Below are 12,952 nucleotides of genomic sequence, written 5' to 3' on the forward strand. Positions count from 1 at the left end.
AGAGTCCAAACCCATTGACCATATCATGGTCGTGTAATCTGAGGTGCTGGTAAATGAAATTTCGCACTGTCTGGCCTGACCAGACAATCTGATATGCACATTCATGCGCACAATACATCTTAATGTCAACAGCACAATTATGTTTGACTTGTAGACTACACACAACTTTCCACTTTTGATTATGATAGCAGGAATTGTGCTGAATGCACTTACCGTATCTGCACTGGACCGCACACGGTTTCCCCTCTCAGTTATCCAATTGAGGAAATAACATTATGAAACTTTGGGAGCCATCTAATCAATTTCTGTGGGATTTGTCGACAGGGCAAAGTAGAACATGGAGTCAAGATCATATTTCGTGGTGCACTGACTGGCCTAAGCTTAGACAACATCATCTTATTTGCTCATAATAGCTTGTGAGCTATTTCACAAGGTCAAAAGAATGACTTACCAGGACAAAAAAAAAAAAAAACATTTGATGCATTTCTGACCATGTTTTATTTTATTTTCAAAATGTTCACACTAAATGTGTTCAATGTCACTAACCCCAACCCTTCCATCAGCATAAAGTGAGGCCGAATCCTCTGAATCATTCCCCATCTCAGTTAATTTTCACCTTACCTTTGTCCCAATGTGTCACAGCTGTTTGCATAAACCCTATTGTCTGCCAAGGCCTGACAAACGCCGATTATAATGATTGCATATTAGCTCCCTCTACTGGCCAAATCTCTTTCACCTGAGCAGCTATCATGCAATTTGTTTTAACGTTCTAATACAATACATGACAATACAACACAATGTGTTTGTGTAAATATTGTCTTTGTATCTGATGAACTAATGCAGCAAGAAAAATACGTCACCTTTTCAACTCTAAGTTTCAGTACAAACTGTAGCGAATCATATCAACTCAGCGTGACCTCACATTATGCTGACTTTCCTCACTGTGAAGGACAAAAGTTTTCATGAGCCTGCTTTGGGTCTCCCAGCAAGCTAAGACAAAATAACAACACATTTATTACAATTACACTTCACACTTTAACAGTGACCAGTACAAAAGTACTTTATGTTCGAGCTATTAATTTTTTGTTCTTTTCCAAGAAAGTGTCAATTTTAATGAAATTGTTTAGCGCAAACTATATACACCGTAGCACTTTATATCAAGATGAATGTATCAATTCAAGTTTTGTGTTATCAAATAAAATTTATCATAGTTAACATTTTCAGAACTATAATTTAACACTGTCCAGTGTTTCTATCCTCTGATGTATCCAATGCACACAATAATTTAGGGTTAGATAATTTTTGAAAGAAAGCAAAACACTGTATTTTGAATAAAACTAAGGATTTCTGGGGGAAGTTAAACTAAAATCCGAAAAACGAAACATATAATGCAGACTTTCCTCAGTATTTAGTAAGGCTAAGTATTTTTATTGCACCGCATACACTCCTTGAAGTCTCGTCGCCCTTTGCACAATGGTCATTGCACCGGACTATTGCAATATTAGTCATTCGAACTGCGCTAAGTGCTAGAGGACTCTGCATCTTTTTGCACAATAACTAGCAACTCTTTACTGCTCAGTGACTGTTTTTTTGTCAATGTCTTTATGTCTCCAAAGTGTTCTCTGTCAATTGTCTGTCTGTTGTCGTACTAGAGCGGCTCCAACTACCGGAGACAAATTCCTTGTGTGTTTTTGGACATACTTGGCAAATAAAGATGATTCTGATTCTGATTCTGATGTCCCTGGCCTCGGTGCCATGTTTTGTTGTTTTTATGTTTTGTTATGGAAGATATTGGATTAAAGTGCATGGCTTTTTCTACACCACCCTTACAATAAATACATATTTAATCATAGTATAAAATCTGGAAACAGAGCGACTTTACTCAGTCGGAAGTTAACAACTTTAACTATACGCTATCATTGACATTGCCTTGTCAGCAAGTATTAAGATGTTTGTAAATTTTGGATGGAGAAATGTGCTCATAAAATATTTCCAGTGAGATGGGATGAAGGTAAAATATGTTTTATAATTGACTGTTGATAGTAGAACTGCCAGAAAAACAGATGCTATATGATATGAACACATTTTTCTATCTTCTTTCAGTTTCACATTGTGATGGATGTAATAAAAGCAGGGGGTAATGTCGACTCGGTCTTTTGTCAGGAAAAAAAAAGGTGCATGGAAGCAAATTGGGGGCTGTAAAAACGCCATTTCTTCATGAAGTGAGACATTTAGGGAATGTGTGGAGGAAACTGGCCTTCAGCTTTCATGCACTAAAAACTGCTCCACATAGATTTCTTTCCTGCTATCTTTAAACCAGTCCTGTCCTGACAATAACGTTTAACGAATAAGTATAACGACATTCTGTAATACAACGAGACTATACAAAGTGACAATCCCCAGTCTGATTGTCTGATTTGTTTAAAAGAGTAAGTATACAAATCAGACTCTCTTCTCTCTCAGCATTTGACTTGTGGGAGTCAATCAGTACATTCAACTGGCAATTATGTCAGTGAACACTGGATGGCATTGTTGCTGCTCTGTAACCTCTTTTTTTTTTATGTGAGGTTATGCAGCGCAATAATATATTGTCATAATATTATATTGTTATTTCCGTTTCATATTGCAGCTTACATGCTTTTATGTTTTAGTTTTTTTAAAATGTCACCCCAATCACTGCAAGGCTGAGGGGGGGAAAAAACAACAACCCACAATGTTTCTGATGCCATTGAAATGCCAGTAAACACCTCAAAGAAAATCCCACCTGGTTCCTCTGCTAGACCCAGGGGATCCTTGTAAATAACATGTTCCCTAAATAAAACACCATATTGATAGGTAGCGTTTATTATGTGTCATGTGAATGGCCAATATCCGGGAGAAAATGTCAAACTGACTTACTAAATGTCAATCCTGTCAATCAGTCTTAACATTTGTGTCGCTCAAGTTCAAGTTGAAACACTTTTGTTTTAAACCAGCATTATGGTTAAAAAAAAATTTTTTTTAATTAAAAAGGTACACATCTTTTGCACAAAGTGACGGTTCTATTTACACAGAAGGTCTTGCGGGAACTGCAGGCGCAGCTGTTGTCGTAATCGCAGGCAAACCCGTTTTTCCTGTCTCGTATTGCCACACCCAAGTTACCTGTCTGCTGACACACACCACAGGGCATTGCTCACTTTTCCGTCTCTTCACTGATTCTCATTGGTTCAGTACATCTGACATGGGTGGAGTTACGCACTGTTCAAAGTCAAGTTAATAAATATACCCCACAATAAATTATATTAAAACATATATATACATTACATATATACTGTAACTGGGTTTAAACCAGAGCAATGTCATCGTTAATTATCCCTCAGATTTGAAAGAACAATAATTATTATAATTATTAGTCCAAATCTCTTCTATGCTAGTACAGTCGAACATTACATTTGCACACAATTTATTCTGGAAGTTTGTCTATATATGTGATTTGTTCAAATATAGATTTTTTTTTCCCACATGAAATAATCACTGAATTAATCAATTTGTCATAAATACTTTATAAATTGTGCAGACAATGTTTTAATTAACATTCTTAACAGTCAAGTTTTTAAAAAATAATAATTTTGCAGGGTTCCACTCTATATGCTATTTAACTGAAATGAAATAATGCTACTTCCGTTAAAACATGATGACAACATTTCCTTCTTTTTCTATCATTGGCACCTGGAACAAAAGAAAACTAAATTCCCCACAATAATAAATATGAGCTTTAGCAAAGTGCACTGTCTAAATATAGCATTTGGGGGGAAAAAACACAAGTGCTTGTGGAAGAACCAAAAAGTTTAGAACAGTGGAATTTGTGATGAAGCAATGATAGTTGCAGAGGTAGAAGTCTTGTTTGTGACCTCTTTCAGATGACAGTGAAGGTCTCCAATAAACATGTTGGTGAAGAGCACTCAGTGAACTGTCTCTTCCAATAGCAGTCACTTCACACCCTCTTCAAAAAAATAAGTGCCTCAAATATCAATTCCTGGCCTCCCCCTTAATTGTTTTCTATGCTCTGCTGAATCTGTCTTCACCGTTGCTGTGTTCAACAGCAAGAACCGCAGTACCATAACCTTCACTTTAATGGCACTCGATTCCAATGTTGTTTACTCCCAACAGGTAAGGCAGACACTTAGAATACCAGCCGCTGGATCCCAATTCGTTGAAGTTTAAAAGCAGCATTTCCAGGGAGGGCAACAGCAGCAGCAGATCTGACGAAGAGGGTTTTTTTTCTTGTACCTGGCGGCCAACTTGAACTTCTCATTAGAGGCTGCCACATAATCCTGGGTCCTCTCTACATTGGTCTGTATGTGCTCAATTTGGGTCCCTTGTTCCTCCACGAGGATGAAAATGTCCATGAAGAGGTCCCTCAGCTCAATCATGTTGCTTTCGAGGCTCAACAACTCCTGAAGGATAAGAACATACAGCATGTAGAAAGTACACGTTTCAACGATCCTATAAGCAAAGGTTATTTTTTATACAGAATGTAAATAAATGCAAAAAAAGGTTGTACTTTTGATGTGCTATTTCCTACTTTCCCAAAAACCACAAATGCAACATCAACAGTCTATTCATCTGGTTTAGAAATTAACTGTTATTTGTGTCCAAGTTTGCTGACAAGCAATTCCCGAATCAAGTATACACCTGTAAGTCATGAATTTGGACTTTATGACATTTGAATATGATTACAACTTTAAGAGCCAAAATGATGTAAAGAAAAAAAAAGAACATAGCAAAATGTAAATTGCTTTCTGTCATCCTCACCTTGTGCCGCTGTTCAATCTCTGACAGTTGGGACCGAGTGATTCTGACATCGTTTAACAGGTTTTCATTGAAGACTTCCCACTTTCCTGTGGCAACCATCTCGTTCACCTCCGCTTCCGTCACATCCCTTCCGGAGACTTCCAGCTGCCGGATAATGAAATGCTTACAGCGCTCCTGCTTGGTCAACAGTCCTTCATTGTACTGCCGCATTACCTGCATAAAATATAGCAGAAAGAAAAAAGAGGGGATGAAAAAGGAAGAGGGAAATTAATGAGGAGAAGACATTTGGGTCCCATCTTAATCTCTTCTGGAGCCCCAGGCAGAAAAACAGTAATAAAGTGAATAGATTGAGTAAATTAAAGTGATTCCCCATATCGGTTGTTACAACTTTAGTATTCCATGCAGAAAATCTGTCTTTTTATCTTTGATTTATAGCCTCCTCTGCATGTAAGCGTATTTAGTTTATTAGCTAAAGATGTAATGATTTGTGATGAGATCTGAGAGAGAGCTCAGGCAAGGTCAAGGTTTTATATTATTCATATAAATGGAATAGAACTGAAAGGAAATTCGCATTTCAGCAAACAAAGCAAGTTGTATTGACCAACCTGCTGGAATTTAAGATAAATGGCTGCATGCTGGGAGCGTTGTATTCTTGATGCAACAGCAGTAGGACCATGCTGCTCTTCTGCTTTTTGCACTTGTTTAGAAAGCTTGTCCAGACGACGGTGGAGGCTCTCAGCTTGGAGCTTGATGTCCCTCGTAATGCTGCTCTCTTTTTTCATTATACTAAAGCGCCGCATCGTTGCGACCAACATCTTCTGCTGTTGGCTGAATTTAAGGACCTGGTTGAGATTAGGGACAGTTTTTCTAGTCGTTAGACATCATAAATAAAGCAGTGTGACCATCGCGCACATTGAGTCAGTAATTCCCAACCCAGAGTGCTGTGGCACACAAATACGGCGTGAAAGGTCATCAGGGGTGCTGATGAAAATTGTCCAATTTCACTTAATATTTCAGAAAATTATCATGTATTTACTATAAATAATGCATCTTTGTTCATCTACCTACGCCAATGACGGATAGGGACGGGGAGAACAATAAGATACTTTTCCATTAGATGGCAGAAGTTAAAATTAACCTCTGTATGTGTGTCATGGCTTCTGCTTCGTGTTCAATTAAACAGCCCTAAATTTCACACTGGGTCGAGTAATGAGACAAGATCATCATGATTTCAGTATTCATACTTTTTGTGACATTTGCTGATGTGCGGTGAGATTTATATTCTGTAAAACAGGTGCGTTGGCTTAATAATGGTTGGGAAACAATGGTTGAGTAAAGTAAACCTTACCACGATCTCCAGCGTGACGATATCATTTCGGATTTGTTGAACTTCCGATAGGAAATTGTCAATAACTGGCTCCTCCTCAAACAGCACAGCCTCTGGTTTTATGACCCCGACAACTACAGACATGTCAGTGTCGTCGTCGTCCTCGGACTGGGGGTTAGAACTCAAACTTCCTCGATCAGAAACCTCCTGAGTCCTCTCCAGTAACTCTTTTAAGCGGTCTCTCATTGTGGCGGAGCACTGGCCATGGATTGCTCCTGAGCACTGCAGAATTAGCGTCTGTCACTGCGGAGGCTGAAATGTCTGTAGGATAAAAATTTAACTGAATGATTCCATTGATATTAGATATCAGCTTTTCAAGTCACCCAATACATGTGGTGAAGTTTGGACTACTTTTTGGCCGATCTTTTTCTTGCTGCACGTGCATTTACAGTATACGACATAGATCCACTATATGTGGATGTGCATGGAATAGGAGCCACAGGCCTCAAGCAAACCTGAATAATCCTGAAAAAAAGAAAAATCATGATGTGCTAAGCCATCCTGTTCCACTTTTATGTGACTGTAATGCCGAGTGGTTGCTACCACAGAAAGCAATTTTTCACCCCGACTCTATCTACCAGTTATGGTGGGTCACTGCTTCACTTGGCCCCGATGCAAGTAGACCACAACGGATTTCTCAATCAGCACCAAAAATAAAAAAAATAAAACATTATTCTTTCATCTGTATACTCATGCTCTGCAAAGCATGAACATGATTATATTATTTTCTTTGAGAAAGAAACAATCTGTATATATAATAAGAACAAAAGCTGGATCAGTGTTTGTTTGATTGGATAAATAGAGGTACATCATTTTTTTTTTCGAATGGCTTTTAATAATAACATATGCAGTACAGTATGTAATTGTGTATGGGTAAAATCAACAATAAAGTCATCAATAAATTGTTACATTTAAAATAGTTTAAATGGGACTGCAGAATTTTTGTGAATGTTCTACCCTCCTTAGCAAATCAGTTATTACTGTTTTTAATTGATACTATTGCCTGTAACAGTTTCCAGTGTGTTATTTTATATTATTTTTAACCTAAAATTGTTGATTATCTTGTGGTGAGGCATTTCACTGCACTGTGAATATAACTCTATATACGTATACGGTATATGGTATACTTATGTCTTTAAAAAAGTCTTAAACTAACCCTAATTTTCCCATTAAAACTGTGTGGGTGTTGTCTAGCCAGCAAAATAAATTAGTATTCTTGAAGCAACTTGGAATACTACACGAAGCGAGGAATTCATTAATATTGGATTGTTCAACAACGTTGTCAATGTTACAAAAGCACTGCAAGAGTAAAAGTAATATGGCTGTACGCACATGTTCGGAGTGGTGATATTTGCCAAAGATTTGCCAAAGCTGAAGTAAAGACAGGAGGTGCTCCAGATTCCAACAAAGATCCAGCGTTACATTTTCTGAATTCCTTTCAAAGGTGAAGTGTATTGTTTTCAAGAATTTAATTAAGCATGTCGGATTTAAAAATCTGACTTTGCAGGACATTTTTGAAGAGCTTAACCGTGCTTGAAAACGCTGACAAATGGAGCATCTGAGAAAAAAAAAATGTTTTAATGTTGGAGAGGTTTTAAGATGCAAATATTGCCACTTTATGAGTACTTAGAAGTTTTCCTCATTGGGATTTCAACGGTCAGATAGTGAAGGTGCGTATCCCTTGTGAATGCAACAATTACAAGGCCATCCATCTTATCCCATAAGTACTTGATGAAATGTATGTAAACAGACTGGGCAATTCCAAGATTAGAATTTGCCAAATAGTTCTAGTTAGGTCATCTAAACAAATGGTTGTTGCAAAGAGAACAAGATGAACCTGTAGAAGCTTATCAGAGCTTAAAGAATAGCCTGTAATTCGTAAGTTTTGAGTCCAAGTTGTTTTTCTCCTCCCTTTCCTTTCTTGTTTTCCTCTAGTGCTAATAGCCAGGCCAAGAAGAGCCGATTAAAAACATTATTGAGAGGATTTGGAAGTACATTCTATGGTGTTTAAACTCAAAACCTGGAGGAAAGTGGCAGGTTTATTTTACTTGGGGAAGTAATTCTGTGACTAAACATTGTGTTCTGTAAAACAGAACGTGTTTCTTGTTTACACTGCAAAGTTACATTCCTCAACTTCATAAATGTGGAAGAGAAGCGTTTTCTTGTCCCCCCCCCCCTACATGGTTGCAGTCTTGATCTTCAAGGTTGTGTATGTGTAAGCGTGTAGTCTGCAGTAGTTCACACACCGGCTGACTGAAATGTATGTATTTCAAATCCAACTTGAACGCATCATTATATTTACCTTTAGACAGTCAGTGTCCCATTTTATGCTCTCAGTTGAGTTGTCCTATTCAGATTTGTCCCAAAAATATATTCCATAGACTCTGGCATGAAGTCATCTTCGTATCTAACAACTTATCAGTCCTGTTTGAGCCCCGGATAGCAGGCACAAGCTGTTCCATAACGCTCATAGGAAAAGTTACACTCACAAGCTGGGGAACTTTTGAGAAAGTCTATTGGAGTCTTTTTCAAGCACCTCCCTTCATTTTGAGGAAGGCCTGGATATAGCCACTAGGAAGGGGGCAGCCTGCAGGCTTATTTGCTTATCTAAAGAAATGACGTGATTACCTTCAGTTAAGGAAAGAGAAGCGACAACATGGAGAAGAAGAAGATGTGCTAATCCCTCCCCTTATTTCTGCTCCGGTAAACAGAGCGCAGCAAATACAAATGTATTGTGTACTGTGCTAGAGCCAAACAATAGGACTTAGGTGTCAAGCAGGGCGTTAGGTTTCTGATGCACAAAGTTGATTTCTATGTGAAATGTCTGAGTTCACAGGATAAGCCCTCTGGGTCTGGGGTATTGTAGTCCTTAGGCCCGAGTAAGTCCACTGAGTACTTTTGACAGATTTCAACTGACAAGCTCCCCAAAACCTCTGTGCCTTTTCAGCACGGGAAGCGACACACTTGGCTAAGCTGCACGAAGTATGGTGTCATGAGTTTGGGGAGGTCAACTGTTCTGTCTGGGTCACATTCATCGTTGAAGGCCGGTTGCAATATTTCATTTTTTTCCCTATAGCCTACTGTGTGTTCATAACCTTGTAGCAACCATGTTGTTGGTGTGGTTGCCAAATATGCCTCTGAGGCTGCACATAGGTTAAAGGGTCAGAGAGTTAATTAACCTTAATGCATATTTTAGTCTGACTTTGAAGATTCATTTACTTTTTTTTTTTTTTTTGCATCATAGCAGGTTGGCTTAATTGATTCATTTTCCGAGCACAATGTGGACCAATTAAACCTCTAAAAGTTTGGAGTTCATCATTCAGTTTATTTCTAGTGGGTGTTATTATTTGGCTACAGTAAGACAATTAAAAGACGCATTAAAGATATGATGACTCTGCCAAATGATGTTGGTGAAGCTTAATTCCGCTATACCTCTGCGCATGTAATAAGGCTGCATTGTTTTGTTAACCATGAGTCAGTCATCCCTCAAGGAAAGATATTATGACAACAAAGCAAAACCGGTTTTCTGCGTTTAAAAAATCAGCCTCATCAGCATCATGCGCTCTATAGCGCATGTGAAACTGTTTGCTCAAGTTATGAGTCAGATCAATCATATTGGCACATCTGTAAATGATTAATTAAGAATACATTAAGATAGCCTTTCTCAAATTTAGGGTTCTCAAAATGAGGCAGCATTAATTTTTTTAATTGTCAGTAAATCTGTTGCTGGTGATATATTTTAAATGAATATTAGCTCAATACCTAGTACATAGTATACCTAGTAGTTGTTTTAATTTGGATCTTGGGTTGCAGTCAGTTTCTCTAATTTGGGATTTTGGGTCTTGAGCTTAAACGGTTTGGGCAATGCTGCATTAAATTATTTTTGTATTGACTCTGGGGGGTCAACATGCCATATTTGATCACATTGTCTTTTGCCACACCGGCCAAGTGAAAATGCTCCAGTCGCGCACAGATCGCACTCTCCATGCATGAGACCGTCATTGCGTCTCACTTTAAGGGAATGAACGAAGCCGCTTTGATAGGTTGCAAATACAGTTGGCTGTGTTCGCGCCACAGAATGCCACACAAAAAAGGTACATTACAACTTTTTCAGTGCAAAAGTCCATTCACATACATTAATACTGCCTCTTGTCTACCTTTATTTTTCTACTTCCCCACCGGGCTAGTTTATTTAAATAGATTGCTCACTAACCATGTTGCCACAACACTGTAATAAAGGTCAATGATGTCAACCGTGTGCATACATCTTCTAACAACAGTAAAAACAAGTAAGCAAGAAGAGACACGGACTGATCGTCAGTAGAAATGTCTTTAATAAAGTAAGAACCAATAGGAAATGTGCGAAATATTAAAAATCGCATGCCACCTTGCAAACACATATTGTGTAACAGGCTTCCACTGTATCACACAATAACAGATGAGATCTGTAGGTGTTACTGCACAAAAAGAATATAAGAATATGTTTTTTAAAATTATTCATTGTATTGGTTGTGTAAGGAAACCAATAATGCAATGCCCAAATAACCTCTCCTCTACAACTGTGGGTGAAACTCTATGTGAAAATAAGAAGTTTAAAACCATGCACGCATAAGAAATTGAAGGTCAAAACAGATATAATGTATATGGGGTTTGAAGTGCCAACATTATTATTATTATTATATTATTGAAGTGCCAAAGTTATTACACAGATAAGTGAATACTCAATACTAAATAATCACGCAGAATATGCCAGTTAACTGCAATGCCAGCACAGACTATTGTATGAAGTAGCATAATAATGAATGAGACGTTTTCCATGTTATAGTCAAGATATCATTTAACCAGTTGCATACAAAAACAATGCTTGCTATATGGTAGTTTTTCAGATATATTGATTGTATCAGAAAACTGATATGACGCAAAAATTGCATCACAGACCCTTATAAACATCACCTAAGTGTCATATGGTGGGACAAAGATGCTGGAGAAGATAAATGTGTAAGGTGCTATAGCTGGTCAGAGGGGCAAGGATAATGGGGGCAAAGCCACCATCATTAAGCCAATGAGAGAGATTGATACTGAGGTTGTGGCCTTGCCTGGTAAAATGAAGAATTAGAAATCTGTATACTGTAAATGTTCCCTTTGGTGCAATTTGAATTTATGGTTAATGTAATTATAGTAAGCACGGTATACTTTGCTTTTTTTGCTTTTTTCTGGACTCGAGAACCAACATGCAAGCTATGTACAAGACAGGAATGTGTGGACTTTACGTCCTGATGAGTATCAGATGTTTGAGTGTGTGCAGGAAGTTGTTTGAGCTCGTTTAAACTTATCTGTGGTGGCAAATGCTAGCGACCAACTGGATTAATAAACTCATCAGAAAGGCTGGTGATGCCATGTGACAATGAAGATGTAATTCTTTGAGAGATCAGTAATCATTGACAAACTGCAATCCATCATGAACACGCTTTCTCACCCTCTCCAGGAGGTCCTGAAGACTATTTTATAACATAACCGTACAGTTAGATTAACTCTCCAATGTGTGTGAGCTGAACACAAATCTATAATGAAAATGGTAAATATGTCCAAACGATTGAATGCATACATATATCATAACCAGTATATACCATACACTGTCCATATTTATGAGACTACTTTATTGATGATATGATAATATATATATATATATATATATATATATATATATATATATATATATATATATATATATGTATATATATATCTATAATAGTTTATCTTTTATCTTTTTTTCTTTTTTTCTTAACAAAGAAGGCATTGCATTCACATTAATGTAACACTGTAGTTTAAAATGACAGCATTTTCAACTCATATACAGTATATCCACACCATGATAAGTTAACGACAAGAACGAAGACGAGGAGGGTGTCACAGGACAGGTTCGTGGCGCAATAGCCCACATCCCTGCATATCCCAGAGAAACACACATACATACACAAACATGCCCATACTCATCTCCCACCTGCCGGCCACCCCTCATCGAGATAGAGGCAGATCGAAATGCCTGCAGATGACAAGGTGGGAATGGATTGGCTTCCATGCCCTTGTCATGTTGCTCCATCTGCACCAGACAGAGAGAAAGACAGATGGAGCCTATGGCAGAAGGCTGGGCGGTAAGGGAAGACAGGTAGGAGAAGGCAAAGTGATGCATCCAAAGACAAGATTAAATGGACAAAAACATGACTTTAATCAAATTAAAAAGAAATATAAATCTCTTTGTTAGGCACATTTGTTGTTTTCTTTGTGGTTTATTTGGTCACGTTTCCTTTTTCATAGCAAAGTACGATGCATTGAAAACACATAGCTTTACAGCATACACTCATCACTTTGAACGAAAAACAATTCTTAAAAGCACTGAACCAGTGGGATAACTCACTGCTAGTGATATCTAGTTGACAATGACAATGATATATAGTACCACAACCTTCCCCTTTGAAGATCAATATTCAATATCTTGAGAACATCTTTCACTCATGTCCCCAAATGCAATGTTTCCCTACCTTTATTGAGCCAAGCCAAATATTTTACATCGTCCCAATCTCGCAGCATACCACCAAATAAAAATAACACATAAAGCATGAACACTGAAATAATGATCATCTCGTCTCGATTTACTCACAAATTGACTTGCTTAGTGTGAAATCTGGGCCTGTTTAATTGTACACAAAGCTAATATACTCGCATAAAGCTATGACTCAATCTTTTGTATGAATGGCAACCGATGGATATGCA

General features: G+C 37.8%; 1 protein-coding gene across 3 annotated transcripts in view; it reads right to left on the reverse strand.

Annotated features, from left to right (window-relative positions):
- Nucleotides 1–555: 555 nt before the first annotated feature.
- Nucleotides 556–12,952, reverse strand: part of stx19 (syntaxin 19) — a 130,075-nt gene continuing 117,678 nt past the window's right edge. For 2 of the 3 annotated variants that reach the window (XM_061791525.1, XM_061791526.1), the window contains exons 3-6: nt 6,143–6,442; nt 5,400–5,636; nt 4,795–5,007; nt 556–4,436 (exon numbers count right to left, since the gene is read on the reverse strand). In XM_061791525.1, the coding sequence (XP_061647509.1) occupies nt 4,200–4,436; nt 4,795–5,007; nt 5,400–5,636; nt 6,143–6,367 (912 nt within the window). In that variant the 5' untranslated portion in view covers nt 6,368–6,442 and the 3' untranslated portion in view covers nt 556–4,199. Of the gene's footprint in view, nt 4,437–4,794; nt 5,008–5,399; nt 5,637–6,142; nt 6,443–8,483; nt 8,759–12,952 lie in introns of those variants that run through there. The other variant, XM_061791524.1, reaches the window with a different exon arrangement.

Source organism: Phyllopteryx taeniolatus, chromosome 12, assembly GCF_024500385.1.
Source record: "Phyllopteryx taeniolatus isolate TA_2022b chromosome 12, UOR_Ptae_1.2, whole genome shotgun sequence".
NCBI lineage: Eukaryota > Metazoa > Chordata > Actinopteri > Syngnathiformes > Syngnathidae > Phyllopteryx > Phyllopteryx taeniolatus.